We start from the raw sequence: 25,595 nt of genomic DNA on the forward strand, positions 1-25,595 counted from the left end.
GCTGTCAATCCAAGCTAAGCAGCCCCTGGGGTTATAGCTGTCTGTGTTTTCAAGGTTCAGTTTGCTGCCTGCCCTACGAACAAGAAGGTGCAGCCATATGAAAGCAGCAGTTACTTCCTGCCCATGCAAACAGGAGAAGTAGTACTTCCATGGCTGTATCAGCTATTTTGCTCTTTGTGGACCTAGAAGAAACACTGATAGGAACAATGGGAGCTGCAAGATTTGTATGATTTGCAAGATCTGAATGGCAAGATTTCTGCTGTTCATATACAGATACTTCCTGCTTTTGAAATGGCTCTTTCTGTGGTTTGCTTTATGCCAACGGCATTCTCAGATAAAAGACTTTGCATTTTGTTCCCTTATTTTTACCATTGTACAGTAGAAGAGCTATCCTTTGACATCAAACACCTTGAAGCAGAGGTTATCTTCTGTGATGAAGATGCACCAAAACAACCATTGAGAGACTGGACCAGGCAGTTGCAAATAAATCTGCAGATTTATGAATTTTAAGGAATATACATGCTTATTTACAATGACTAGATCTCATCAGCAGAGTTCAGAATTTTGTTGACATGGCAGTGCTTTTTCCTGCATGAAGTAAAGGACAAAATGAAAAGCCACTACAACTGGAAAGGACAGTCTGACACACTGCTGTAAATTTTACCTTGATCTCTTCTCAAGGAGTCAAACTATAGCAATAGGGCAAGACAGCAGATTCTGTTTTCTGGTCTGTGCGCCACAGAGCAGAGATTCAGGGCATGATTATCTGCTCCACTCATATCTCACAAAGGAGCATTTCTGGTGAAACAGCTGTACATTCCCTCAAACTATGCAGAAGAGAAAGAGACTCACACGTGACCTTCAGCAACAAATATATATTGCACTGGAATCATCTAAATGCTCTGTGCTGGTGCAGCCTCACCTCAAGTACTGCGTGCAGTTTTAGGTGCCACAACATAAGAAACACTTAGAAGTATTAGAGACTGTCCAAAGGAGGATTATGAAGATGGTGAATGGTCTAGAGGTGAAGACGTATGAGGAGTGGCTAAAGTTACTTGGTTTGTTCAGCCTAGAGGAGACTCAGGGAAGCTTCCTCATGAGGGGAGTAGAAGGGCAGGTGGCGACCAGTGATAGGACTCAAGGGAACAGCATGCAGCAGGGAATCTGCATCAGGGGAGGTTCAAGCTGGGTATTAGGAAGAGGTTCTTCACTTAGAACATTGTTGGACACTGGAACAGGCTCCCCAGGGAAGCAGTCACAGCACCGAGCCTGACAGAGCGCAAGAAGTGTTTTGACAATGCTCTCAGACATATGGTCTAGTTTTTGGTTGGTTCTGTGTGGAGCCAGGAGTTGAATTTCATGATCCTTGTGGGTCCCTTCCAACTTAGGATATTCTATGATTCTATGATACCTGCATGGACAGTGTCCATACTGGTTCTTACCTGTTTTGTTCATCCCCTGTTTTAGAGGTTGTTACATCTTCCTCTGAGGAAGCACAGTGTTTGGAAAAAACACTGGGAAAAAAACAGGAGTACCTCAAAACGATGGAAAATGTCAGGTTAGCAAAAACAAAGCTTGCTTCAGGCTAGGCTTCAAAACTGTTGGTACTTCTGTTTATTTTTAGACCATTTGTTTTCAGAGAACCAACTTTACTATAAATCCCAGTGGCTCAAGAAAACTTTGCAGAGAAAGAACTCACCTTCATCACTGCCCCTAATAGGCTGGCGTTTCTGTGCTCTGTCATCACTTGTGTTAAACAGCTGCAGAAGAACTTTGTGCTGAAAATTAATCATCACGATTCACATTATGGCAGGAATAAACATTATGGGTAGAACTGAATTACAATCAATCAATGGCAGCAAGAAAGGTAGCAATGCAAAATTTCACACAATTCTAAAAGCTATTTCTCAATGTGTCATTTTAATATATCCAAAATTACTAAAGAGAAGATTGTTTACAGGTTTGCTGTGCTAAAGCTTTCACTTAAGAAAATAGGCAAATACATTCTTACCTTCTTTTGTGGTGCTTTAGGTTCTTCAGAACTATAAAAAGGTAAAACATAGAATATATCATTAGGTATTACCTGAAAGAGTTTGTGCACAAAATCACCTAAATAACATAGACCACTTGTCAAACTACAATATCAACATATTTATCAAGGCTGGGGAAATACTAAGTCTGTGCAAGCATGACACAAGCATCCAGCTTAGTTTCAATGGCGTATACATTTCTTATTCTTCCTGTCAATCCCTTTATGAGAGAGTTTGGTGTTTGCAAGAACAATATGGAAAGAGAGGGTCACAGACATTCATCCAAGCAAGCCTGCATGCAAACATTCAGTGACTGGTTGCCATTCACAAAACACAATTTTAATAGATATAAGCAATAAATTTTCTTAATCTATTTACTGAGAAAAAGAAGAAAGGGCAAGAAGAAAAGAAGAAAAAATTGTGCTTACACTTGCTTTACAATTTTCTCTAGCTCTGGAAGTTGTTCCTTTAGGGCTGCAATCATTCTAGTATCATCTGATACAGATACATAAAATTCCTGTAAATGATACAGCATAGTCTTTAAATAACTATAGGGGTAAATGAGCAGTACTAAGGATAGAGGATTATGACATGACATCTGATAGTTTAATGATTATAAAGAATGCTAATCTGCATAGATGAAGACATGCTGGGCCCAACCCTCTATTACTGCTACTTGTTTATCTCCAGCTGATTTAAAGCATGAGTTACACATGCAGAAGGGAAGACTGATGAGAGGTGGAACAGAGAAGTGTTTTCTTAAGCTTACTGCATAACCACTGACTGCTTGTGCAAATACTGCATTTTCAGATTATCAAAGAGAAAAACAAGAGAATTCACAATTAATCTGCCAGAATAGTGTTTTTTTATTCACTGCTGTTGTATTGTAGTTATTGCTATTGTTAACTACAAAATTAATTTCTTTGCTTTTTCTTGTAAAACAACAACATCACAAAACCCAACAAACTTGACCATGCTTGCTACTACAAATCCATCTCCCATCTCATCTATAATTTCTCTGAATGTACTATTTTAGTCACACTTGGACTTCCTCTCCTCCAGCACTATCCTGGATCTTTTCCACTCTGGCTTCTATCCCACATTCAATTTTTCTCTGAGGTGTCTAGTGATCTCTTCTTAGGCAAAACTTAGAACCACTGAACCATACACATTCTCCATGATGTAGAGCACTTGAAACATTTGTCTACTTAAAATCTTTTCCACAGTTACTTGGTAGAGATCTTTCAGTACAACGATACAACAGTTCCTTCATACCTCCAAAAAGGCCATTGCTGCTTCATCTTCTTGCAGTAAATCTCCATATAAAGCAGCCCACTGGAGAACCAGTCGAATGACTCGCCTTTTGTTGTTGAGGGCATAATCCATTTTCTCTTGCTCTGTACCCTGGGAAGGCTGGGCATGATAGGTGCCATGGTGTCAAGGAAAATGCTCAGTGGTTGAAAGTATCAAAACCAGTATGAATTCACAAACAACTGACTTCCAAACAGGGCGTTCAAACATAAGTTCCCAGTTACAGTGAAAGAAAAAGAAAAATGACAACTTGTGTTCATAAACAATTCCAGTCTTATGTCTGTAAGGAAGGCTATTGGAATGAACCACTCTTACCGCTTGTATTTACAGAAGCTATTGTAAGCCAAGGTGAACCTCAGTCCCATTATGGTAGGAGAACCTGAAAGATTACAGTCTAAACTGGCTGCACAGACATGGGATGAAATAACAAATTATATAGTAGCCTCATTTTACATATGAGGAAATCAAAGATTCAGCTCTACCAAATATAGCATATTTGGGAGGCAATACTTTGTGACAGTTATTTTGTGACGAACAATGAGAAAAAGTGAGAAACCTTTTTCATGTAGAAGCGTCAACATTACCAAATATGCAGATAGAAAAAAGTATAATTTATTCAAAGGAAAGAAAAAAAAGTAAAGGCTCAAATGAAATTCAAGCATGCCCTGTTCCTACAAGCACTTCTAAGTACAGAGCATCTCAGTCATCTAACTGAAGCTATAATTTTAAAAGCTCTGGTCACTTAAAGATCTCTGCTGACATCTCTATTAAATCAGTGAAAAAGCAGACTGCAGAGCTGAATGTGGGCTTTAGACTCTGTTCTCAGATAAGGGGAGGAAGGTACAAAAGATTCAATTATAACTCGATTATATTAGTTTTCTGCACTTAGTCATTCAGTGTTGCTTTGTTTTTATAGACAAAGAGAACTACTACTACTACAAAGAGAACAAAAAAGGTGTTTATAATCTAGGGCTTCCTTCTAAACTCTGAATTACATCCTCTAAGCAAAGGCATTAACAAGGTGGGTTTTTTTGTTTGTTTTCTTTTAAATATAATTCAATACTACTTTCCTGTCAAGGTCTCTATTTCCCATCACTCTTACAGTAATCATGCCGACTTAGAATGAAAAACTGATGCTGAGGAAATCTGCCGCTCTTAGAAAGTCCATGATGGGCAATAAACTGAGTTAACTGCAGCCCTTAACTATGCAAAAATGATGAGGAATCCACTGCAGAAATGACATATGACAATTTGTGTACCTCTTCACAGAGGTTAACAATGTATATTAAAACCATTTCCCAATAAACTGATGACTGAGTATGAAGTAAGCACAGAACGAGTGCAACCACTTCAACTGTTCTTCCTGGGTACCAAAATTCTGATCCTAGATTACCATGAATAATAACGTTCCCAGGTATATGGAAACAATTTGTACTTTAATACTGGCAATCTTTCATGCACAGAGAAGTCCAGCATGCTTTCAACCTGCAGTTTCAGTTGCTATAACAAAATATTTTAAAATATTAATTAGAAATCAAAATGATCTAAAATACATATTTTAAGCTTCCCCATTAGAATTATAAGATATCTCTTTTTTATTTTTTTTTCCTAACAAATATTAATTCACTTTGTACTAATAAAATGTTATGGGAAAAAAGTATTTATTAACTCACGCTTTTCAAATGATCCTCCTGCCCAAAATCCCTGCAGAGATCCGGCATGCTACCAGGGTTACTGGGGCACTCACTTGACTGACAAACTTAGAAATCTGCATTTTAATTTCATTCAGAAAGGTTTCAAATGACTGGGAAACTAAACATGTCAGTACATTTATGGAAGTAAGTAAGTCAAAGGGTCGTATGAAATAAATAATATATTGTAAGCTCTGTGCTCTAATGTCTCAGGGAGCAAGTTTAATATTCCACTGAGTCATTTTTCTCATGCCATTTTTACATTTCAAACACTGCAATTATTTCATGTATTTTTACTTTCTTATTAACTGACTCACCGCAGGCACTGGTAATTTTTCTGTATTTTTACTGCATATTTATATTAATTGCTCTTTTATTAACATTATCACGGGGAAAGTCAATGAAGGGTTCTCCCGTTTTTATGGGACCTACAGGATGCAGATTCACTGTGGATGGCAATCAGAAGTAAAATATCATGTATTCTTGCAATAAGTGTCAGATAATTGTAAAATATTTATCAACACCAACTCGATTTGCGTTCAATATATATATTTCTAATTCTGTCTAACATATGCTAGGAACTGGAATCAATTCTGAAGTCTGGTCTTCACTGCATGAGAATATTTAACTAGATTGGGAGATGTGTGAAATCAGCACCCATTACTTCAGTGGAATGCAAGCTATCTGGCTAGCATGATGGTAAGTGAGGTTCACAAAACATTCATAAGGAAGCAAGCTAAAGTACTATTGTCCACAAAGAGCAAAAGAAGAGTTTAGAAATTGAAAGCATTTAGACAATAGCCCTTTAAAGATGAAAACTTATACACATGCTCCCAGACTTGCAATATCCCAAGAGTACTTATCCAAAAGGGCACTTTTGGACATGTTACTCTGTACCAAGTTTTATTTGGGGATTTTTTCCTGCCTCCCTCTGACAAACTGTAGCTCTGAGAATTTGTCCATTTCTATCTTTGTGAAGTAGACAGAGAAAGAGGGGTCTTGGTCTAACAGATAGGATGTGCGCCTATAACGTGATCCAGAACAGAGGAGAATGTCCTTTGCTTTCCTATTAAAAAAAAAAAAAAAAAAAAAAAAAAAAAAAAAAAAAAAAAAGACACGATTCTTTAATATTGCAGGATCAATATGCTTTAATGATAAAATAGTGGTGTGTCAAGGGACAGCATGGCATAAGTACTGAGTCCTGAGCAACAAATAATGTTATTCAACCAAAATGGTGCACATGTCCATTCCTTTCAGCCTTAAAGAACATGCAGATGACCAAATACTGCTGTAAAGGAAGAGAAAAAACAAATAATTTATACCCTGTACTACGCTTGAAAACACTACAGTAGTCTAGCTCTACTCATACCTGCATGCTGCCAGCTAAAACAGGATCCTAAGTGGGTGTAAGAAAACAGACTTTTATTGATTCAAAATTAGGAGCTGGAGCAAAAACAGTGTCTCTGACTGAATCACCTTTCTTATTTTTCTTTTCCAATTTTAATTTCCTCACTGAGCATAACTAATCTGTCCTTAGTCTCACAGCACCACCAAGCATTTTTGTACAGTGATTTTGCTCAAAAAAGATGAGCTTTGTTAGCAACCTTTCAACTCTAACAATAAATTTCAATGGTACAATCAACAGAGCACAGTTTGATTTTCCATATTCAGAATGGACCAAATAAACAATAATTCAGCTCTAGGAAAAGCTGACACTAAAGCAGTGGGATACCAGTTACTTCCAGCCCTCCTCCTCCTCCTCTCTGAAAAGGAATTAGCGTGATGCCTGCCATGACCCACTTAAGTAGTATATTGGTCTTAGCCTCTCTGGAATAGATTTTATAATCTATGCATACACATAAGTGACATTATCACTTCTATCTTCAGAAAAGCTTTTCCTCTATAAACAATGAGGTACAATTTGCTTATGCGTCTGATTTTCCCAGTTACTGGATATCAGAGGCATGCTATTATAACAAAGGACAGACAAGCCTGAGTTTCTAATGTACTGATTGAATAATATGAGCTAGATAAATCTGAGAAAAAAAGAAAGTGCTGTCCTTTCTTTCCTCCTCTTAAAGCTGTCAGCAAGAGCATTTCATAATAATTTTGATATCTGAAACTATGTGGTTTTGGAAAATGTGTTTGTCGCAGGTGTATGAACAATTTTCTGTAGACCAGTTTTGTGGGTCCAAAGGTTTTCAAAACAATTACTGTCCTTGCTAGGAGTAACACAAATAGATTCTTAAGCTTGCCAGACAAGGACATGATGCTCTATTTTGTGGTTTCAGGGTGTTAGCTTTCCCAGATGTCACTCGCCCTGCTGAGCTTCAAGAAAAGCACACTTTCACATCAATCTGATTCTAAAAAAAATAATAGGGAATTGAAGTTACACCTCTTGTCAGAAATCTATAAAACAGAAAACATCATATGTTTATTTAATGCTCCCAATCACTTGATTCCATCAAGTCACCACACACGAGGAAAACTTTTCAGTCCCCCACAGCTCCCTGAACTAAATGACCTGCCAGTAGCTGACTGATGGACATTTCACATACGCCCTCTACAAAACATGCAGACAGTATGAGAATCGCCTCCAACTCTTGATGTTATCCAACTGTACTTTTTTTTTTTTTTTTTTAATTTTTTCCCTCCTAGGTATTCACATGCAATCCAACTTTCTTGCAGTTTGTTAAAATTTCCTATAGACTATTATTATTATTATTGTTTGTAGGTGTATTATGACAGTTCCTAGGAACTTCTTACTCATTGGTTTCCTAGTTCATGCACCCTTCTTTTTGAAGCAGTTTGCAGCTTGTAATCTATAACATGAACCATTGAAATCATCAAAACAGTGATCTCAGCTAAAATCTCGTTGTTGCGGTTCAGCAAAAATCAAAAAAAGATAAAAGACATAGGAGGGGTAATCCAAATTTTTATGTAATTTAATCTTATAGCATCAAAGAATGGTTTGGGTCAGAAGGGACCTTAAAGATCATCTGGTTCCGATCCCTCTGCCATGGGCAGGAGACCTTCCACTAGACCAGGTTGCTCAAAGCCCTGTCCAACCTGGCCTTGAACACCTATCTGGTGAAGGGGCAGTAGGTTTCTTTTCCCAGGAAAGATACAATTATCATGCTCCAGGACTGCATCTCACTATGTTTACACTATCCATTTCAGAGTTGTTGAGCGAGGGACTGGCTGTTAGTCAGACATTTAGAATCCACCCACAAGGCACAGCCTCCATGAAATAAGATCTGATTCTTGAGAGAGAAAAGCTCCCTTCCCATCACTGTTAGGGGAAGTCATAAAAGGGACACAACCTTTTCATTACAAAAGGATATTGTGCCATCAAGGCTGGGCAGAGCTGACTATTTGGCATAAAAACACAGTGCATCATTATAAAGTCATTTAAAGCAGAATCTGTGAAAAGAGAAGAAAGAAAACAAGAAATTAAGCTACAGCAAACATTTTGGGGACCACAAGGATGAGGCTTCTTTCAGCTAAAAGATCTTATTAGCCATCTGCAGATAATAAAGTAGTCTTTTTGCACTTTGTTTGTATATATTAAGTATGAAAATGTAAATGAACAAATATGAGCTGAAATATTAACCTTTTATTCTTGTCTACATAGATTTTATTGCACTTATGTTAAGAAGCAGTCTGTGTCAAAGGAAAACTTGGCACAGCTAACAAAAACAAATGAACAAACAAAAAACCTCTGTACAAAAGTGAAATATTTGGGTATATTTTTCACCTCTACAAATGTAGACACCTTAGCATAAGAAGTATCAGGCCTGCCACACCTAAGTACCTAAGAATTGCTGCTGCATCTTTAGGGAACTGCAATATTAAGCAGCACATTTAGTATGTACTATGTAGAAGGCAAACAATTTAATTCTTTGCTGATTTCCTAACAATGAGCAGAAGACCTAACAAATTTAAATGAATGGTCAAATTTCTGTTTTTATTTTGATTCAAAAGTATCACTGCTGCTACATTTAAATTAAAATGTACATGGACAAAATGATTTGGTAGTACTTATATTTAATCTGACAACACGGAAAGCTCTTTTTTCACTTAATGTGATGTGTGTTAGTGCTAGTGTAAATCCCAGTTTTACCTTATCTTTGTACTTGTAACAACAAGGATTTATCCAGCCTAGCTGCAGAGGCCAGTATAAACTTTATTTTACTTTTAAACTATGCAAGTCTTACATGGAATCACTGAAATACAATAAACACAGTACTCTGGGGTATCAACACTACATTGCAACTTTTGAGATAAGAGAAACATAAAAACACTGTAAGTAAATGATGTGAGAGAAAATATGGTGATATAAGAGTTAACCTAATATTACATCATTGCTTCACTGTAATTCATGTTTGAGAATATCTCTAAGTTGACAAAGCACTGCCAAAATGGTGGGACTTTTTATTTACATAATATACCAAAGTGAACTTTAACTGTTCTTAAATTAAGGTATTGCATAAAGCAAAAATTAGAATTTCTAGTTCTCTGAGCTCCTATATTCTAAAAATAGCTTAGTTTGTGAATTGTGCCATTTTTGTCCCATTGGATGACCAGGGGCTAAGTTTGAAAGGATTTCAAAAACAATTCAATTTAGAAACATATATAACACATCCATAATATGGATAGTGAACTTGCCATTATATACTTGCACGTTTAAAGAACAACTTTCTGCTTGTAATCCTAACAATTAGGCACCTATGAAAAGGTTCATTTTTATTTTTAAAAGTGATTAATACACACAGTGTAAATGGATTTCTGTAATCTTTCAATTCTTACACCATTTATGGCCCACTATCCAGTACTCTGAGCTCAGTAACAAATCAATTGTGGATCACTTAGGAACACCTTAGAATATATACTTCTTAGACATCTGTAATGTTAAAAAACTTGCTAAAGAAATACCCTTTAGGTTAATGTAAAAGTCTCTGCATGACTTTATCATAAGTAGGAGGATTTTTTGTGCCTAAATTATTTTTTTTTTCTAAATTACTTAGTGACAGCAAATCAGTAAATATATATATCCTTAGATGTAAATTGGCTGTTCTCCCTACAGAAATGAAAAGCAGCCTATTAAGTGCAGCTGCAGCAACCTGCATTCTTGGGACCTAGCCCAGATTGCACATACTCTTTTGAGTAAGAAGTCTTCTTTCCCTGCACATGGGAAAGTTATCACAAACAAGGAATTTAAATGCAATGTGATATAGATACGAAAATTTGGGAAAACATCCTAACATAATACAATGGCTGGAGGAATCAAGCTAGTTCACAGTATTAAGTGACAACCAAAACAGTAATTATAAGTACCATTATCATCTGGCGGTTAATGCATGCTCTTTTCTGGCATTATGGTTGTGCCTATTTAAAGTTCTGACTAGTGGTCTGGCACTTTTTGAGATTTCTTTTTTTGATTCTTTTTGAGATGCTGTTCTACTCTGAACCAGAAATATGAATACAACAGAGCAGGCTAGGAGGACTGGATTGTTGTCTCTAATCCTAGATTTTCTATGTTTTCTTAAGGCTGGATGGCTCTGCTTCTGGGAAAAACTACCACCAGATGCTTTTCAAAACAACATGTTGCAGTCTATCCCCAGCTTGCTGTATATGCAGTAATAATAACGACACAGCTTTTGTCATGTACCTGTTGCTTCATTTAAAGTTACTTCAAGGCGCATAGTTTCTAGAAAGTGCTCTAAAATTTTTTCTGGGGTTCCTGACATCACAATATACCTGAGGGAGGGAAAGGAGCAGTTAGCATCTCATAGGCAAAATGAAAAATCAAGAAAAAACTGCATAGCAGTGAGAAGACAAGGAGTACTAAATGCAAATACCTACTTGCACCTGAATCTCTGTGTCTTAGGATGAAACCACTCACAATCTTTGTTACCCCCTGTGAAATGTATTGCAATAACACTCTCCAACCTACCCAGGGAGTACAAGATGACAGACAGCCCCCTCCCTGTACAAGTACTCCAGTATAACATCACCACAGTTACACTGCAATCAACAGAGCTGCACTGGGGTAAACCTGGGGAAGTGCAATCAGAAATGCTTCTCCACTGAGAATGAATACTTCAGTAATGATAGCAATTCATAGTCATTAGAGGGTCTTAATAGACTTACTCTGAGCATGAAATGAGAACTAGTGTGTATCGTTGTCAGAGCAAGGAAACAATGTCCTCCAGCAACAGATAGGGGTTGGTCTGAGAAGATGGGAACAGATAATGAAATACCACATTGTGCCTTCAAATTTGTGTAATGCCTTAGATAGCTGAGGTAAGTAAGTTTTTGCAAGTGGATAAACTTACTAATGTACCATTTCCAGGACTAAATTAAAAGAGGTGGGAGAAGTAGTGCAATAGTTAGGTTACTCTGCCTAATGCAAGAACGCTGGCAACATTTTAAGTACCAGCAGAATATCACAGGATATTGCTACACTTGTCCTGCCATAGTTTTCTTTCTTTCCTTGCAGATTGGATTTTTCTTTTTTAATCTTTCCCTCCATTCTTCCAATCTTTGCATCTTTTTCTTCTTTTTTTTTGGAATCCAACTGATAAAGTATAGAACTTTAAAAAAAAAAAAAGAAAAAGAAAAAAAAGGAAGAAAGAAAGAAAAACCCCCGAGAAGTGAAGATACTCTGCTCCTGCTGAGAAATAAGTGGTGGAGCTGAGCTCCTGGGAGCTCCTCCTCACTTTGAGCGCTGACCGTCACAGTTCTTTTACCTGCCAACCCCTTTGGAAGAACTGTATTGATGTCCCAAGAACACAAACACTTGTTAAGCCAGTGCACATTCTCGCAGAGATACTAACCAAGTATCTAAGTGAGTGAAGCAGAGAAATCACAGGTTGCTGTACTCTGAATATGAAAGCGAAAATGAACAGTGGAGTGACTTGCAGGGCTGCTGAATTTATCCTGCATGAGTGTGATCACCCATAAAGAGAGAAGTTAGATCATGGGAGTGAGAACTTCAGAGCTAGTTCTTCGAAGCAAAGCTGTCACTGTTTGAAAGCATGGCTCAGGGAGCCGTGTCTCCCCAGGAGAGAAGGCAGCAGAATCCAAATCACAACTCAGAGGATCTGCTCCAAAAGTGAAGTTTTCCCCAAGAAGAAAACGAGTTTCTTCGTTGACTTGATGTCTTGGGGAAACAACTCCGGGATGCAGAACATTTCTCTAGTTCAAATACTACATACCTGCTTTGGGAGCAAATCCTTAAAGGGCAGCTCATCTGTAGTGATATCAGAGATGTGAGCTACCTATTTAAGAGCAAAGCAGCAAGCCTTTAAGAAGAGGTCCCTGTTAAGTCTCTCTTTTGGGCCCAATGATTTTCAATAAGTACTGAGCACTCAACCAATGCATTCTAGTAAACACATTCTGGAAATTCAAATAGGCCAGTAATTTGATTTAGAGTCTTGAGCATAAATGCAGCCACTTACTTTTATCTATTAATAAAAGAAACAGAAGAAATGACATCTTTAAAACCAGTGAACTCATTCTGAAGATTTTAAACAAAAAGATGTTGCCAACACACTGCTAACAAAGATTGTTGAAAACCAGCCAGTGAACATTCAAAGTAGCTTCCTCTTTCATGTAGCTTGTGTCTGTTTGTCATAGTTATTACCAAAAGTTCCCTTACTGGCACACTGATAATACACAAAAGCTGACCAAATTAATACAATATTTATAGAAAGCAGATTCTGAGCTTTACCTGCAAAAATTCCAGGAACATAAATTTTAAAATAACCAGGGACCATAACTATCTCTAGCTACTTTTCATCAAATTCTCAACAAAAAAAGGTAAAATAATAGAAATAATGCTGGTGCAAAGAGTTTTCAGGGAAGGTGGTGTTTAGAACGTGTTTAAATAAAACTTTGACTTTTGAAAGTATGAAAAATTTATCAGACCAAATAAAACAGATTTAAATCTATGAAAGAATCACTGTGCATACCAGATGCTGATGCAAATCTACTGACTGCAGTCATTTCCCCCATTTAGACAGGAAAAAATTGCTCTAAGGGTACATCATTTCCTAGGAACATAGTTTATTTTTCCAATAGATCAAGTGGAAGATGAAATGGCAGTTTCTAAAATGTGTGAAATGTGTAAAATACAAGCAATGGTTTGTTTAACCATTCACAGATCTTTACAAATATTTATACTCAATTATAAAGATAAAATGTGTATGTGAAATCCCAGCTCAGATAAAAACTGTACCCAAAATATCTCATAGTAAATTTGTTCTTTCTTTGAGAAAAAGTAAGATGCAAGGTAAAGGATTCAAAACTTCTTTGTGCTTATTTTGTTGAAGTTGCTCGAGCGTTGCTAAAGAAAATGATTATGTGACAAGAAATTGTGCATCCATTTGTAAATAACACATTTACAAAGCCTTTAGGGGTTTTACCAACATTTGGAATTATAATAGCCTCACTCCACTCTTATCACAGTAGCATCCAGAATTGTACTTTTCCCCTTTCAGTAAGAAAGTAAAGAAAATATAAAGAATATTGTTATTACAGTGCAAACCTCTTCTGTAAGATAAGCTGTGCAATTTTCATTGCATGAAATCTTCATTTGTATATAAATTGTACCTAGCAAACTCTTATTAGAATCCAGAGTTTAAAATCCAGAATGAAAAAATCTATACTTAACAATAAAACAATGCCTTTTTCTTGTTTCTTTTACATAGTAGCTCTGCTTAATAGGGTTTCAGCATTCTCCGTATGCCGTCTATTTAGAAGTTATTACGTGAGACACGTTTTTACAGTGAGATCTTCACAGAATTATTGTGAAAAGTCATAGTCATGCTGCTGGAAATTGATATATTATCCACTGTGAGGCATGTGATTGGCTGATGATTAATAAAAAGAACATTTTATATATTCTGCATTTTTCCACAAAAAGGGGGGAATATGCTATTGAAAAAGGGGGAATATGCTTTGGATATTCCCCCTTTTTTATGTTTGGATAATAATGCCATAAGAAAAAGTTAATCATTGTCTGACGTGCACTATTGAATGAAAACATACTTGTGTTGAGGCTGTGAATTTCCTTGATTAGAAACTCTACTTCCTGCTGGGATCTTCTCCAACACCAAGACGTCTTGGTCATGTTCTTTGAGCCTTACAGTGTTTGCTTCCACATCCTGCAAGACAAGTTACTTTTAAGAAAGTAATTGCACCAATTTGGATAAGTAGTTACTCTGAAAAAATGAATGACCCTCTAACACAGACTCTGTGGATGATTCTTTTCCCCTGTGTTTATCCAACTTTATTTTATTTTTGAACAGGCATAATCAAGAGGGAAGCAGTGGTGTTGAGGTAAAGTCAGAGAATCATTGGAGAGATTGGAGCAAGAACCATGAGAAAAATTTCTGGATACACCAAAGGAAAAGAAATTTTCCAAAAGAGAGAGTGCCTCCAGAATTTTCTACATGTAATATATATTTTTTTACCCCTAGTTTCATATGATCATTATTGTGCATAATTTTAACTTAACTTAACTTTGACTTTCTATACTATGAATGATCACAAAACAGCTTGTATCTGGATGCAGGTTTCAGTTACAGAATTACAGTTGAACGTGGGAACACATCTGCCCTAACATTAATAACTGGGAATTAAGAATTAATTAATTAATTAAATCAACTGGGAATATCTTTGTAGAGCTCTCTGATAAAGATATCTGTGTATTCACCTGTACCTTATTAAATTTGCCACTTGATTTTGCCTTGAACCTATTGAGCTTAAGGCACCTGACGCTGATTTATCTAGAACAAGACATCTTGTTTTATTCAATATTTGGATAAGAGATCACCTAGAAAGCCTAGACAGAACCAGGCCAAAGAGAGCACTTGGCAAATTCTAGACCACAGGAATGTGAGAGACAAAAGATTACATTTGGTCACATTTTCATGGCTAAGCGAGGAACAGAAAAAGAGAAGTAATTATACTTTACTTGATCTTCTAGAATGTCATATCTCTGTTCCACAACTAGGGACACTTCAAATATGGTTATTAATATACCTATACAAATAAGATAAGACTCTAGAAAGATTTGGAAGTTCTGACATCATACTGTCAGGGTGGCCCTTCCCACGCTTACCCTAAGGATTCTGTTGAAATCCTCCTTGTCTACTCTCAAGAAGTGGCAGTTGTCTTCACGCAGAACAATAGATGCAGCTCTAGGAGCATCGTTCACAAGTGCTAGCTTGCCAAAATCATCTCCTTCGTGTAGAGTACATACCACACCCTGCACAGAGGAAAACATTTACATGCAGAAACCCATCATTAATGCGGAGTCTATTGAAAGTCCTTGTACAAACACCGGACTTCACAATCAAATACCAAAACAAATCTATTTGGCAGGAAATCAAAAGCCAAAATAATGACTAGGAAACAATACTTGATAGCTGGTTATTACTATTACTAACGAAAGGCAAGAATAGAAAAGAATTGGCTTGTTCTCTAAAATTACATTCAGCACGAAGGACTCTTCTAGCCCTGCTGAAGAAAGCTGCTGAGTTGTTCTCTTTTCTTAAAGAGGCCCTGAAAAATATCATCAAGCTTGCAGAACATAATACTACATCTTCAGCTGACATAAATCAGCAGAGCTCCATTTACTTGAATTTATAGTAACAGAGAACCTGGCCCACCTTGTGGCGTGAAATCCATTAGTCCCTATGCTAGATTTTGGTGGAATGCTTGATGTTCAGAACAGAGGAATCTTATTCACTGAATGAAAAATCACTAGGGAAACAGGGATTTTTAAAAACTCAATGGATTGCTACATTAGACATGCTTTTCAGTATACAACTTTACTAAAAGTAAGAGGTTCCATAAATTTAGAAGGTGTCCATTCAACCCAAGAACCACTAGTCACAGAGCAGCACTTGTGAGATGTGCCTAATACCTGTGATAAATATTAGTTGTACAAATATTTGGGAAGATGGTGCTAAAAGGTGCAGGACAAAAACCCCCATGAGATGCAAGTCTATAAATTCACCGAATTCCAGCAAACGGCTTTGTCCTAAAGATACTGCTGTAACTGTGTTGAATTACATTTAGAAAGTGTGTAATATATACCAAAATTACACAGCAATCAACTAGAAGTACAATAATTGAAACCACTGGATCATTTCTTAATAAAATTACATCCAATTTATTTCCTCAGACAAAGCAATTCTGCTCCAAATTAAACTGTATTCCTTCAAAGTTTTTTCTTCCAATTTCAATAATAAGGATCATATAAAAAGAATTCTGAAAAAATTACCTTGCCATAAATGACTACGTTTACTGATCCCTTCAGGATAATGTACCAAGAAGTACCTTCTTCTCCCTGATTAAATACTACAAAAGAGAAAAAGATTTTATGGTGAGAATATAGTTATTCAAAACATAAATGGGCTAGATCCTGCACTCTATAAAATTCAAGGTAACTCTATTGCAGTCATATTAATGACTGCCATGAAAAAGGTCATACTATGATTTTAAAAGTAATTGCCTTCAAATTTTGGGAAAAAAAAAAATCCATGTAGCAATTATTTTATAACACTGATGTGAAAATTGCTTTTATTTTCCACATCAATTGCAACATATGACTTTATCATACACGGCAGTTATCAGTTTCTAATCAGCACACAGATTGAGATTCCACTAAAAGTAGTGTTCTAACTATTCCCTAGCACCTGTGAACTTGATCTTGTTAAATATAAATAAATGCCTTGCTAAAACTTATCAGCATAAATAGATCTGAGGAATCTAACATCTTAAGTCAGTAAGATGGCTTTTTAATTCAAGGATAATAAAGAAATACCTTTTGCATAAAGATTGGTCCAAATCAAAATTCCATATACAAACACATCCAAATCATACATGATGCATAAACCCAACCAAGAATATAGACTTAATTTTGCTACTGCTCCTACAATTAGCAACAGGTGAAATTAACACCTACTACCCAGTTTTTGAACGCTGACTGCCAGTCAAGTTTGAAGAGTGCATTTAAGTTTTGCTCTTGTCATTTAAACATTAAGAACTTAATGCTCATGCCACAGATAAGAAAGATGATCTGACAAGACTCCTTTTACTTACAGACCGTTCCTGCTTTGGGATGTGACTCAAAAATGAGGACACCTGCTAATTCTCGCTTTACCTTAAAATATATAGAGAGAAATTATATAAGTCTTTATAAGTATTTTATCCTTCCTTATTACATATAACCCAGCCACTCCTTTTCTTCCTGCTGCATTGTTCAGCACTCATTCAGAATCACACAGCCAGACAGTCTACTTCACTCAGTGTCCTATTCCCTAACAATTGGCTTCACTTAACATGAGCTCTACATTTACTCTCTCCAAACAGCTCAGATAAGGGCATCCTTAAGATATAGTTCTCCACATCTTTTTTTGTATACATACAAGCGAAACCATCATAAACAATTAACATGATGGAAAAATTCAAACAGTAATAACTAATTTATTACAGAAGATTGCTATCAATTGTCAATTACCCTACGGGGCTCTGTGGTACTACTGCTCTTCCCTAAGAAATCAGTACCCTTCTCCTTACTGACTTAAATTTGGCAACTTCTGCTGCATCAGGCTGCAAGGCACAGCTGTATGGACCTGCTGAGACCCATCTCTGCCTGACAGCTTCTCAGACAAAATGTCCAGCTCACTAGCTCCTTCAGGAACTGGAGAATGTGACGCTGCACTTGATGTCAACCTGTTCTTCTCTGGGTTTGTACTACGCTAGTATGATTAACTCCTACGAGTGTCAGGACACTTGTCTCTAGTGAGACAGCTGCTGTTTAAAACCACTTTTTCCTCACAGTAAACACTGTGAGCATTGTTTTCACAAAGTGAGAGCAGCACTGCAAAGCTCATATTATTCTGAAATTTTCTGTGTGCCTTATGTCTCTCTTCACACAACCACAGATCTGTATGGACTTTGAGGCCAATTTCCAGGCAGAAGGATTCTTTTCAGAGAATCTCAGCTGGTGATAACCAATGTTTCAGAAGGACTACTATGTAACTTGAAAGTGCAAAATACAGATAAAAAGCATGCTCCAATGTCTTATTAGCATTAGTGTTTCTGTGCTGTTCTCCTAGATGTTTGAACTGAGAACAGCTGTACTTCTAGATGAATAACCTTTAGGCCATGAAGAAAAAATTGGGGAGGAACCCTCAAATTCTGGACACAATCCAGATGACAGTATCTCCTGAGATGGGTAGACAAATTCAGGCTCTGATATCCTAAAGACATGTACCAAACCTTTTCTTGGGCACCAGGAGTAAACATCCCTCACCAGCCACCCCTCCCCAGACTCTTTCCTGACAGACAGTGCAAAGCATTCCCTGTTTGTTTGCAGTCTGGCAAAGAAGAGGGATTTATAGAGGTGCTTGGACATTCTTTATTAGCACACTGACCAGTGAACACTCCTGCAGGCCTGTTGTTTCCCTAACTATTAGTCCATCAAACTCTTTTACGACCTCTGTCTGGAGGCAAAGAAGCTTTGACAAGGTCAGGAAGTATGCCATCATTAGCACTGTTCCATACATTGTAGAGGGCTTTCATATCCCATATACATCCTCAGGTATCTTCTCCATTGTTTCAGTCGCTTGCCTCTGCAGTGAATGAATCCTCTTGATGAAGCCAAGAATTTGATTTGTTTCTAACACTGTATTATATAATTGTTTTTCATTCATACATTAAGTTCATAGGCTTCCCTAGCAGGGATTAGTTCACCACCATGCAACTTGACTTTTATCTACTTTACTTCCTGCTGCCTGCAGCTTATCTAAAAAAGTTATTACTTTAGGAATCATGCCTTGATTAAAATTAATAAACATTCCATTTGCTTTCAAGTTGACTGACCATTGATATTCTGGTTCTTAGGAGCAATGTTGTCTCTTGCTTCTCTGAAGAATCCCTCTAAGCTAGGAGTGATTTCTGTCCTCTGCTTCTGTTCATGACACACATAATACACTGACATTTCCAAATTCTTAATAAAAACATGGACTGAACTGCACTTCTTGCATTTCTTCAAAATGCCAATTATTTCTTGCAGCTCATATCATTTACAATATTTTTATATGTTGCTTGTTGTAGATTCTAAGCTCAAATCTGAATTTCTTCTGAGCAGGAAATAAGATGTTTAAGATTTTTTTTCTCTGCGTTATGTCTGTATTATCAAAAGTCTTCTCCACTGTCAGTATCTGTCTTAGGTAGTTTCTTTTGTTTGATTTAAAATGTGTCATTTCTGGCTCTCAGAGGAAACTTTCTTTAAATACCTTTTCTTCCACCTACCAAATATGCTAAAGGATTTTGTCTGGCTGTTCCCTCTTAGTTCAGTTACCCACTTTGGACATATAATCTGTTTGAAAAACATTGCTCAGATGTTATATTTTTGCAGAGTACTATCTTTTTGTAATGCAGTTCCATATTTAGCTGCATCTGTCCAAGATAGCTGCAAAATATTAAAATTATCAAGAGCTTCCAAAGAAGCTGTTATAAAAAAAAAAAAAAAAATCTATTTTTTGACTGTCTTCCTTCTTCTGAAAGGACCCATATCTTGCTGTTACCAAGAGCTATTTAGCTCATTTCAGTTGCCTACACAGTGTGTCACTGCTGGTGAGACTTTAAACAGTTGCATTCTCTCCTCCAGGAATTTTCTCCATGTAATTTATTCCTGGTTCACTGCACTGCCCTTGCTTATTCAGAGGGAATGCACATGAGGAGGTTTTCCTTCAATCTAGGACCAAGCTCCAATAGCCAGCACTGCACAGTACACCTTTCTTCACTGTGTAATTCCTCCTCCTAACTGGTTCAAGCCAAGACTCCTAAACATGCAGAAATCAGATATCTCTTCTGCTGAATCTCAATAGCACTACAGTCCCAGGTGTGAGGTCAGATACCATTCATCTTAATTTAAACTCAGATATGACCCCAGACAGAGGCACCTGTGACAAGCAAGTGAGTTACGGACTGTGCAGAAACACGTAGAGATTACTTTAGCTGATATACAAAGGACAATCTTGGATGATCCCCACAGGTGGGAATAACTTCTTTGCATAGAAAGTATAAATAGGAAGGATTGTATGAGCTCCAGTTCTAATCACCAAATGTCACAATTCACCCTCCCTTTTGGCAATCAGTTATATGTTTAAAAAAAAACACTTACTGTGGTAGAAAGATGAGATAAGGCTTTAATGTGAAGAAGTTCTTCATATATTATTTCTAAATCGTCTATAGTTCTCTGGCCAGGCCTACAGGTAGAAAATTAAATAACAGAAAAATGTAATAAATGCCCAAAATAATAGCTTCAGAGAAGTACAATACAACCCATAATACTCTTGTACTGTCTACTGAATAGGTCACTCAATTAAACCATGTCTTTTGCAGAAGGAGAAAAAGTAAATCAAGGAAAACAGTATTACATTAAGTCAACAAAGGAAAAGGAACTAGTTTGGACATTTTTACACCTTCACAATGGGCACATTTTTGCCCCAACCAGCAAGTTTAAATTAAAAAAGACATTGAGTTTTAACACTGCTGCCCAGACTGGTGTAGAGCAATACTATGAAAAGGCCATGCAGAGTCCAGAGCCACCTCACTGGGTGCACCTCCAGCCCTCTGTGCTGCAGGGGTGCGGGCACACACCCTGTCGTACATCCTAGCTGTAAACCAGGTCTAACTGGTGGCAACACTATGCTCAGCACCAGTTCTACCAAGCACAAGTCTCCTGAAGCACAAGTCCTGCAGAAGCAGGGCTGTTGAACCTCACTGAAGCACTGCCCAGTGATCCTGGCCATGGCCTGCTCCTCACCAGGGCTTGCCATCCACCCACTTTTGTCACAAGCACACAGTATGCACAGGGCTACAGAAAAGAATGCAGATCCTAAGCACCTTTACTTCATTCACATTGGCTACAGGGACAAAGGACAGTTCTGGCTGGAGGACTGAAACACACAAAGGATGGAAGCCCTATGAAACCACCTGAATGACACCGAGCAGCAGCCATGGCAACCATCTTACAGAGATCCCAGTTAGACAGCTTGCCTGATGAAATCAGGTGTTCTATATGTAAAACTGTCAGATAAATCAGAAACGATACATTAAGATCTGTTCCTTCCACAAGGACTCCTGAGCCATGGGTGGGACCTTACTTTTTTTCACATGCAGCACTAATTAGTTGTAGCAGTGGTTTGTAAAGGAGCATTTGATTTCTGTTGAACAAATTCCAGAAGGAAGCAGTGCATCTTGGTGGACACTACGATTGCCACAGAGTTAATGCTGAGTGCTGCTGTTTAGCCACCTGGGTAAGAAAGAACCACTTGCTATTCCAACTCCTCTCACTGAAAAACACGAGATGCTGCCAGGAATAAAAACATGCATCGGTGAAGGGATAACCCTCCTATAGGACAACAAGAAATGAGGCTGTTACTGTGATTTAAATAATTGTGTTTCTGCAGCATCTATACACTGGCAAATTTTCTGATTGCTAAAAAAAAAATGGCACAAATGCTCTAAGGACTGCAGTGTGTCAGAGATGCCTTGGAGGACCTAATGACTAGCACTCACGAGAAGGATTTGTTAGAGCTTGTGAGGAACTTTTAATCTCTTCCTGCATATAGCGCTCTACAGTTTTTTTGCCTGATCCCCTTTGGTTCAACAGTCTGTCTAAATCATGTGAGAGACAGAAGGAGTAAGCAGCAATCGTGTCACTCTGTTATATTTCATCTGTTTGCAAAAGAAGTTTGATGGAGACTTCTTCAGTATTTCTTACATCCAGAAGTCCTAGAAAATATAAGGACAACTGACCTGTTCTCTGCCAAGCAAGCTGTATTCTTCATCTGTTCTTCATTTACCAGTGACATGCACTTATTATTACCCACATGAAAGACCAATTTATAACAAAAATGTCTTGGATGAAATTCAAGTTATCCTTTTTTTTTTCATACAGAATGGTATAAATTATTTGGGGAGAAACAAACTGAGTTGGTGCTGCTATGCCCTCTAGTGACTCAAATTACTCTTTTCTATTTCTAAATCTGTTGAAATTACAAGGCTGCCACTCCTAGTGATTTATGGGGGGCAGTAGAAGCTTAATTAAGTACAGAATAAAGATAAGCCAGTACCATCTACCTTTCCCTGGAGATTTAAGAACCACAAGGTAAAGATTTTAATAAAAAGTACTCCCCACAGGAAATAACAACATTAATTTTATTGCACCCTTGCAAAGCTTGCGTATCTTGGAAAACAGATAAGGTAGTGTATCAAATTAACAAATTCCTACAAGAAATTAACATATGAAAAGATGATGTCCAACTACAACAGATCTCTGTCAAGACAAAAGGGTGCACTCTTTTTTCAGTATGTCCATTTGTCTCCTGTGTTAGCACACTGGGAGGACTGACAATCTATAGTGGATGTACCCAGTCTTTACTTCTGCTTCTGCAGATGTCACGTGGAGAGATATTAGGCATCACTGCTTCTGTAAAACCTGTGTGGTGACCCACTGATGTTGATTTGTAGGATCCTGCTGTGTAAAGACCTAGTTTCTGCAGGGGACTTATTCTAACAGCAATAGCTGGTTATAGACAGGATAATAAATGGCATAGGTATAGAGAACGAGGCTGCACATTAATGGATAGGAAAACTCAGGTGGTATTAAGTGATCAATAAAAAACTGCTCAGTGTTTGGAGAATTTATCAAGGTCAGAAACACTGAGCTTCTCTGTGACTAGGATGTTGACAATAACACAGCACTTAATCACTGATAAACCATGTACACACAAACAATATAATTAACCAGAAAATTCAGAGTTGGTAAGAACAAGTGAAAAGATCAGAGGCTCCATAACACTGCGATTGTATGTCAAATAAGCATCTTTCCAGAGTACAAGTTTTGCCTACAAGTACTACAAAGAATACAGAGGAGACAAGAATAATTTTACCCACTATCTGCATCTGAGTGTGGAAGCAAATGCATGTTCACTTACGTGAGTATGGAAGCTGATTCCATAATCTTTGTACTTGAATCTAAGCTATTTGATTAACTCCATAAATACCACTTACCACAAATAATATCTGCAAATATCAGTGAACTGATATGTGGAAAGATAATCTGTATTTCCTGTCCCAGGAATAATGCTTACTTCATTAATCGTCATCAGTAGGAATCCCCACCAAGGACTATGGAACTAAATACAGTCTATGGAAAAATCCAGTATGGTTCTGACTACTGATAGCCAGGTGGAACACGATATATAAATAAAAACAATAAAGAAAATATAGTTTGCTTAATTTTTACAGTACCTTCAAGAAATTATAGATTAATAGCAGTAATTAAATTTTTGTTTTATTATATATATGTTTTGTGCTGTTTACTAAGTTTAGATCTCCCTAGCATCCTGTCCAGCTTACTTCGGCAAGTGACACTAAAATTTATTTAGTGATCACATACGGAATCAAACCCTCTGCGCTGAGAATAAAATTTGCTGAGCACAATTACCAAGAACGTATGACACAAACTTATTGTTTCAGTCATACTGTTAACTTACTGGAGTATTAAAACAGAATATAATCCATTGGAGTTAAATACTATTTCCTAATGAACATCATCCTCTCTTTAAAGAATTCTGTTATTATTGTGTCCAACTTTGTACATCCTATTTCATTAGGGTTAACCATCAAGTTAGCTATATCTGAACACTATTCAAATCAGCTAAAAATAACTGAAAATATATTTTCAGTATGTGTTTTCACACTGAAGGACTGAAAAGTTTGTAAGGAAGAGATGTATTAATTCCACAACATTTTTTGCCAGGGACTTGCTCAAGGTCTGCACCTGTGCTCCAGGCATTATAGGGAGCAGAGAGCTGTTTGCCACTTCACAAAAGGCTATTTTCACATTCATAGTGTATGTGTTTCCAAAAAAAACCTAACCAATCAAAAAAGAAAATCCAATAGCAACAAGAGCCTGCCAAAAATTCCCTGAGCTCTATTCTGTTTTTTAAACTATAGAACATTCTTTCACAGTTTGACAGTTAAAATGCTGCAGTTAATGTAATAAACAGAGAATTTTTTAAGTTGGCTGTCAAAACAAGTGACACTTTTTGCTAGAGATTTTCAGATTTTGAACAATAGAAAGTACCTTTCAAAGCAACAGCTTCATTATACAATCAAATTCTCAAAGTAATCTTCTCATCAAAGAATATTGTATTATTTCTTTCACAGTAATTATCGAAGTTCTGTAACCTCTCCGGAAATGGTGACTATTGTAAAATGCAGCTGTGTCGGTTTGAAAATTGTGAGTCCTGTGCAGGTCAGCTACAGCCAGTGTTTCTAAAGCCCTGACAATTCCTTGAACTTTTGGCTGCTGTAATGGTGTCTAGTCAAAACTAGGAGGGCTTTGAGGATTCACAGAGATTTCAGTAGCTTTGATACACCTCAGCAGAGACTGGATTTTCAACTAGCAGGATCATAACATATGTAAACTGAATACTAGAACAGTAGTTAATATGGTGCCTGAGAGCACAAACTTGCTTCCATGATCAAAGGGCAGCAAAAATAAGCACTTTCAGGGATAGGGATAGGGAAAGATGTCAGATGGCTGTCAGTCTTGAGAAAACCTCATTCCCCTCACTATATTGCATGAAAAATCTATGAATATTCTTTCAGGTGATGCTGTGCAAGTGACGACACAGGGGGGAGAGTGATACTTTTCACAGCACCATGCCAACCTTTCAACTCTGCAAGGAGCGTGGATGATAATCAACACTGATCTTGCCAGCATAAACTTACACTGGCTGCTCTGAAAGTCACGATGGAAAGAGAATGTAGCAGGCTGCTGAAAAACATGGTAACCTAAGGGAGCAATTCCATAAGAACCAGCCTGCTCAGTCAGCCTGAGGCAAAGGAGACAGTTCAGAGCTGCAGGGTCACAGCACACAAGGTGCTGTTCACAGCCTCCTAATGACTGGCATCTACTCATGCCTGTAAGAAGCCCTTTTTCACTCCTCAGTGGAAAATGCGGTGGACATCTTTGGGAGGAGAAAACGTTGCGCTTCCCGGACACCATAAAGGTTTACAGGTGCACCATACTGCCAGACTGGTTTGTCTATGCATTTTGTGTGAAGGGAGTGTTCCTTTTGATTGTTCTCGACTAGAAAACTACCAAGCAGAGGAAAGAGAAGCTATCCTTTAAAAACTGTTGCTGAACAGCAGTGTTACCTATTTTTATGAGCACAAATATCTGATTGTACTATTTGAAATTCAGTGCTTTCACTGAGTTCTTGGAAAAGTGTCATCTATCTTCTATTCACAGAGTAAGTCAGGAAAACGTGCAAATATGCTTATGATCTAAACAGATAACACTGGGAGAAGAATGGAGCAGGGAAAGAATACAGATAGAAACAGAACATGAACAAGCATGTGCGTTAAATCGATTCAAGATATTTTTAGTATAAAAATATTCTCACATGGTAGCCAGGACCTGAGCCTATCCCATAATAAAGGCAAACTTTGTCAATGG

The 25,595-nt window shown here is 37.4% G+C and overlaps 1 protein-coding gene across 3 annotated transcripts in view; it reads right to left on the reverse strand.

Moving 5' to 3' along the window:
- Nucleotides 1-25,595, reverse strand: part of RAPGEF4 (Rap guanine nucleotide exchange factor 4) — a 153,419-nt gene that overhangs the window by 25,036 nt on the left and 102,788 nt on the right. For all 3 annotated transcript variants that reach the window (XM_032190242.1, XM_032190244.1, XM_032190245.1), the window contains 11 exons: nt 20,241-20,325; nt 17,150-17,210; nt 16,329-16,405; nt 15,162-15,308; nt 14,087-14,202; nt 10,704-10,792; nt 8,377-8,455; nt 3,306-3,456; nt 2,459-2,547; nt 2,012-2,042; nt 1,700-1,778 (listed from right to left, as the gene is read on the reverse strand). In XM_032190242.1, the coding sequence (XP_032046133.1) occupies nt 1,700-1,778; nt 2,012-2,042; nt 2,459-2,547; nt 3,306-3,456; nt 8,377-8,455; nt 10,704-10,792; nt 14,087-14,202; nt 15,162-15,308; nt 16,329-16,405; nt 17,150-17,210; nt 20,241-20,325 (1,004 nt within the window). The remainder of the gene's footprint in view (nt 1-1,699; nt 1,779-2,011; nt 2,043-2,458; nt 2,548-3,305; nt 3,457-8,376; nt 8,456-10,703; nt 10,793-14,086; nt 14,203-15,161; nt 15,309-16,328; nt 16,406-17,149; nt 17,211-20,240; nt 20,326-25,595) is intronic.

The sequence above is a fragment of the Aythya fuligula genome, chromosome 6, assembly GCF_009819795.1.
Source record: "Aythya fuligula isolate bAytFul2 chromosome 6, bAytFul2.pri, whole genome shotgun sequence".
Classification (NCBI taxonomy): domain Eukaryota; kingdom Metazoa; phylum Chordata; class Aves; order Anseriformes; family Anatidae; genus Aythya; species Aythya fuligula.